Here is a 5,969-nt window from a genome sequence, read left to right as displayed (position 1 = left end):
CTGAACCTCAGAAATATCAAACATCTTCTCTCAAGTACGGAATAGCGAATATTCCTTTACCACATCAAATTAGATTATTTTCTTTAGGTTTTTCTCAAACTCTTTCGGATTTTCTTATTCATCTCAGAAGCTTATTTCTTTTATCATGATGAGTATCAAATTGCCTATCATGAAGGGGGTGTGTCAGCCAGGATTACTCCGATAACTCTCGTTTATCAGCCTCATTATTTAGTTGTTACACAACAGCCTTACCCCTGCACTACTCATTTACCACTACTAAAGAGAAAACGTGTTCTTTTAGATAGCAGCATATATACCTCCATAGGTAACAGTAATCTAGAAGGACAAGCGGCGTCCAATTCCTCGCGCCCAGCTTCACAGGGGTGCATTGTGCTTTCTGGAATTTCATTAAAATTTTTATTAAATTAGAACATGATTTCCTTGAAGCAAAGCCCATCACGAAGCTTCACTCCAGATATGGTTAATATGCCTGACGAGACCACTTTCTCAAAGTCACCGCTCCTCGCCTCAGAAGTTCAGATAGTTCTACGTGTCGGCGAACGCAAATTCATCACTACTCGCGAAACCTTAGTGGCTGAAAGCATATTTTTCAGTTGTCTACTATCGGGACGTTGGGAAAACACTCTGTTAGACGGCTCCTACTTTATCGACGCAGACCCGAACCTCTTTGAGCATATCCTTCGTTACCTTCGCCGCGGGATTGCTCCGGTTTTCTATGATTCGGAAAAGGGACACGATTACGCGTTATATTCTGCTCTTCTCGAAGAGGCAAGATACTTCCAAATAGACCGACTCGAAGACTGGCTGGAGAGCAAGCGATACCTTAGCGCTGTCACCGCACGGTACTCAGCAACAGAGCTTGAGGGTGTGTGGAACCTTTCCACTGATACAGACGTCGACGTACAATACTATCCTACTTGGGGAATAAAAAAAACTTACATCTGTCCTCGGGGGATCTGCGTGCATAGAGGGAAGCCGGAATCTTGTGGAAGAGGCTGTAGGAGAGTACAAGGTGGTGAAGAGGACAAGTATGATGAGGAGCCAATTGTTAGGACACTGGTTATTAGGAGGTGGTTAACTTTTAATAGAGAGGCTTGCTTAGTATAGTACGAAATCTATTTACATCGTTCTCTTAATTTCTTTTAACTATTTATTCTACGGGAAAGGTTTGGAGCTACCAAACAGTGCAAGGATAAATCTAGGGCATTAATGCTTATGACTATCTAAACTTGTAGCCTTATATAGCAGTAGAGCTACGGAATAGATATAACGGAGGGCCTCTCCTACTAGGCTTTGGAATTACCTAGTAGGAAAGAAGTAACCGTAGAATTTACCTTGAAGAATAATTCTAGGAAGAATCAAGACGTTAGTTATACAAGAGATTTTATTAAAGGCTTGTGGCTAGTAATAAGTAAAAATACTAACTTAAGTTAACTACGAGAGTTCTAGCTACTTGCAAGAAAGTGTGGTTTATATATATATATTAGAAGTCTAGGTATTAACTAATGTCAACCATCACCACCATAACCATATTATCTCGCTTAGCACGAACCCTGTCATCACTTTGCTTTTTCAACATCATGCCATTCTCTCCTATTAGTGGAACGATAGTCACCTTTCTACCCAGGGAAGTCGTGTATTTAAGCAGACAGTTTCACTCAATTTAATGCGACAGCAGTGTCCAGCTTTCTCGCACTGTTCAACAACTAAAGACTTCTATATTAGGAACTTTTCCCTCCGGATAGAAGTTTCTACCCGTATTCTTTATATTCTAGATTGTTCTTTATTTATAAAAGATTACGTGGATAGAAGACTGCTTAGAAGTACCTTTATTCTACTACTTTCTATTATATTTCTACGCCGATATTTCTAGATCTATTGCGGATATATATACGCCTGTATATAGGTCTTCTTATAGAAACAAGGCCGTTCACTTCCAAGCCTCTTTTCTATAAAAGCCGACTTATCTAATAATATATATAAAGAGATGTTTCTGATCTGGGTTAGTGCCAAACCGATAGTCCGTACCTAACCGAATCCGGTAAGAGCTTCCTTAATTGAAAGGTCTCGACTCTAGATCTGTAACGATCTATTGGATTTTGTCTGTGGCTTTAGAGGTTAGATTCGCGAATATCTGGCGTGGCCTAACGAAAAGATTTACTTGATGGGTTTAAGCAAATCCAGTTAGTCCGTGCGGGTTAGATCTGGAGAAATCTAAGGTGGGTCCTCCGCACGTGATTGCGGGCACATCCTTTACGTGTGACATTTCCTTTAATATCTGTCGGCCAGAATTACTCCGATAACACACGTTTTCAGCCTTACCTCTTAGTTGTTACACAACAGCCTTACCCCTGCTCCACTCATTCATCTACTGCAAGGAAACAATAATCACAAAGAGAAAACGTGTTCTTGTAGATAGCAGGTTATATACCTCCTTAGGTAGCAGTAATCTAGAAGGACAAGCGGCGTCCAATTCCTCGCGCCCAGCTTCACATATAGTTTAGACAAAATAGTATTAATTAAACGGTAAGCGATATCCATTCTTTCCCGCGCCTCCTCAGCACTATACTATATATGCTTCGATTAAGAGGTGTGAAGGTGGCGCGAGGAATTGGATGCTTCTCTCCCCTAAATTACTACTACTTAAGGAGGTATATATGCTGCTATCTGAAGGACATGTTTGCTCTTTGATAGTAGTATTTCCTTTCAGTAGGTAAATGAGTCGTGTAAGGGGCTAAGGCTGTTGTATAATAATTAACTGTAAGGCTGAAACCGTGCATTATTAGAGTGACCCTGACTGTCATTAATATTAGCAATGAGATTACTATTACTAAGCTATTATAGTTTCTAAGGTGATGTGAAGAACTATTTATATACTTGTTTCGAGCCCTAGTAAGATATTCCGCTACCTCTACTATGGTGGAACTTAGGCGATCTCCTAGGCTAAAAACCCCAGCAGACAACCCAGCAAACCCACCTGGACCCGGGACTCCAAAAGCCCCAAGACGGAGTGGAGAGAAAGGAGTAATAAATAGCGATGATTCAGATACCTCGGTAGTGAGAACCCTACCTTCAAAAGGAAAAAGCAAGTCTCCTGAGCTAAATGATACAATGAGTCTAGATAGCGAAGAAAGCGTAGTTGGTAGCGACAAGCCAGCAACGGAAGAATTTATTGACAACACTCCAAAAACAAGAGAGAAATCAGTGAGCCTAAAAGCAAGAGCTACATATACATGTAATGTTCTCCGTAGTGACGGCAAAACTCCGTGTAAGAAAAAGACTAAAGGGGGCCCTGTAATCTGCATAGACTAGATGAGGTCAATGAAGTATCATATCAGAAACCAGCAGGGAAGCCAGAAAGAAACACAAATGCAAGTAAAGGACTAAAAGCCATGTATAAATGCGGTGGCCCTTGTATTAACGGGAGATCATGTAAGAAAAAGACTGCAGGAGGGCCCTGTTGGCTTCATGTACCAGAGAAAATGATGGCTAAAAGAAGATCCTTTCAGCAGTCGATAAAAGAATATGAAAGATTAGTAAACGCTATAGATGCCTGGCTGAATGAATGAGTGGCTTGCCAAAAAAGAGAGACGTCTATAATATAATCATATAGTGTCTCTAACTCCAAAGCATCTGGAAATCAAAGAAGCAATTTCATGGTATAGAACACTTTTGAACGCTTTTATTTTAATATTTTTTTTGCCGCATACTATAGATATTTAGTAATAATGGATCTATAACTATGATGTACTTTAACTATTTGTGAAGCTGGGCGCGAGGAATTGGACGCCGCTTGTCCCTCTAGATTACTACTACCTATGGGGGTATATATGCTGCTATCTAAAAGAACACGTTTTCTCTTTAAGATCCTTATTCCCTTGCAGTGGATAAACGTGTGGTGTAAGGGGTAAGGCTGTAGTGTAACAACTGACTGTAATAAGGCTGAAAAACCGAGAGTTATCGGAGTGATCCTGGCTGACAGACGTCTATTTTCGAGGGGGAGAGGCCTTCCGGGGGCCTCTTAGCTTTTCCGCAGCGCAGCTAACTCCGAAGAGGTAGAGACGTCCTGATATAGCTTTTAAGGCTTCCCGTTCTGATTCGAAGGCGAGGGTTATAGAGCCGGCCTTAGCTGTCTGCCGTTTTTCTTCGGAGGTTAGCCAGTACGGGTTACCGACGGGATTAAGACCTTTATTAAAGGTCTTTACTTCGTCCCGAACGAGCTCTGCGAAAGATTCTCGAGATTCGTTTAGGATGTCAGCGGTTGGGACTCCGTGTACGGCTATCTTAAACCAGCTGCGGTTCTTAACGGCCGTTGTAATAGGAAGAACCGAGTCAATAACTGCTTTATTGTCTACTAGGAATTTCGCAGAGAGGCCGTCAAATGCTGTGAGGATGAGATTTCCCCGAGGAGAGATCGTTGCGGCAGCGATTACAGTCTTTAGCTTCGGAAACTTAAACTGGAAGGCCTTGTTGAGAGCCTGTCTTAGCGAAAAGGACGATAGGTTTGAGAGCTGCGACTGCGTAGCTGGGTTTGCGTCTAGGCGGAACGAGGCTTGTTTGATAACCTTTGGTTTATCTGTAACGGCTAAGGATTTTGCCGTATTCTTGCGAGTAACCGTGGTCCATTTCTCAATACTCTTTCCAGCTATTTCCGCGAAGCTCGGTTGGCGAGGCTGCTCTAGAGGTGAGGGGGCGGTTGGAGCGGTTGAAGTGGGCTGGGTAGGTTGGGGAGGTTGTAAGCGTATAGAGTTCGTGTTGCTGAGTCTCTTGGCCTGGTTGGCTAGAGCCCTAGTAGAGTTCTCTAGGGAGTTAATTTGCGTCGAGAGGATGGATTTGGTCTTCGAGAGGAGGCCGGTCTCGGTGTATTCACGGAAGATAGTTGTAAGGTCTAGGATCCGTCGAGTTTCTTCCTCGTCTTCTTCTAGATTATCTGCTTGCAGTAGGCAGTCGAGGGCTCCGCTTAGAGCTTCTTTTGCTGTGGTAAAGCCTGGTCGGAATCGGGTTCGTCGGGTGTCGGTAGGGCGTCGAGTATACTGGATTGGAGAGTTGCCTACTACATCTATATTTCTCTTGCGCCTTTCTATAGGTTGCGGACTGGCATTTAGGGCGTTTATAGACTCTCTCGTAGGTCTAGGGGTTTGGGTTGGGGTTGTCGGTTCGTTTTCCATATCGATATCTCCGTCACTTGAATCGGGGATAGGCGAGGATAGTAGGATCCTCCTACGCGTAGGCTCCGAGGAATTCAATTCTTCCTGGGGGTTTCCTAGGGTGTTATCCCCCATCTCGGGACGGGTTCTCCTAGTGGTTCGTGCGTTGGAGAAAATCGAAAATCCAGAAAGGAGTCTGGGGAGGGTTTTTGCCTAGGGCTAACGCTACAGCCAAGGCCTGCGGCCCGGTGCGAACTAATTTAGGGAATGTGTAGGCTGTGCTGATTCGATTGGTAGTGCTTTCGAGGCGTAGGGAGCGCTAATAGTGGCGTTCCCTTAGGTGCAAAAGGTGTAACAAAGTTGCATTGCGTACGTGGATTCCAGAGTAGAGACGACATCAACCAGTAAAACCCTATCTTATTCCCATTCTTCTACCTTTTCTTTGTCCTATCTCTGTTCCCTTTTCTCCTTATACTCTCAGATTGAATCACTAGTGTAAATTCCTAGCGTATTCCTTTGAATAGTCTGTAGCCTGCATATCGCTTAGGGCGATGGGTCAAGGTAAATGAATACAACTTAACTCAACTCAACTCAACTCAACTCAAATATATAGGTTAGACTGGATTGGGGTATATAGGTTAGTCCCCGATTCTAAAAGAACGTTAAACACAAATAAATAAATAAATATATAAAAATTCGTTACCGTAATCGCAAAGTACCTAGTCCTCAACAATCTAGCTAAGAAGGAGCTTAACGATTTCCAGGTGACCGCTATTAGCGGCAGAGTTCAACGGGGTCATG

General features: G+C 43.1%; 2 protein-coding genes across 2 annotated transcripts; one reads left to right on the top strand and one right to left on the bottom strand.

The window, feature by feature from the left end:
• Window positions 1-148: 148 nt before the first annotated feature.
• Window positions 149-1,226, top strand: K452DRAFT_345156 (uncharacterized protein; the record flags this gene model as incomplete). Its single annotated transcript, XM_033545444.1, has 2 exons — window positions 149-152; window positions 593-1,226. 2 exons carry the CDS (start codon window positions 149-151, stop codon window positions 1,126-1,128), a joined length of 540 nt encoding a protein of 179 aa, XP_033391762.1. The 3' UTR covers window positions 1,129-1,226.
• A 2,781-nt stretch (window positions 1,227-4,007) lies between these two features.
• On the bottom strand, window positions 4,008-5,189 carry K452DRAFT_280595 (uncharacterized protein; the record flags this gene model as incomplete). Its single annotated transcript, XM_033539461.1, has 1 exon — window positions 4,008-5,189. One exon carries the CDS (start codon window positions 5,187-5,189, stop codon window positions 4,008-4,010), a length of 1,182 nt encoding a protein of 393 aa, XP_033391761.1.
• Window positions 5,190-5,969: the final 780 nt, after the last annotated feature.

The sequence above is a fragment of the Aplosporella prunicola genome (genome assembly GCF_010093885.1).
Source record: "Aplosporella prunicola CBS 121167 unplaced genomic scaffold K452scaffold_64, whole genome shotgun sequence".
Taxonomy (NCBI): domain Eukaryota; kingdom Fungi; phylum Ascomycota; class Dothideomycetes; order Botryosphaeriales; family Aplosporellaceae; genus Aplosporella; species Aplosporella prunicola.
Note: the sequence above shows the minus strand (reverse complement) of the source record. Positions and strands in the feature narration are given on the sequence as shown.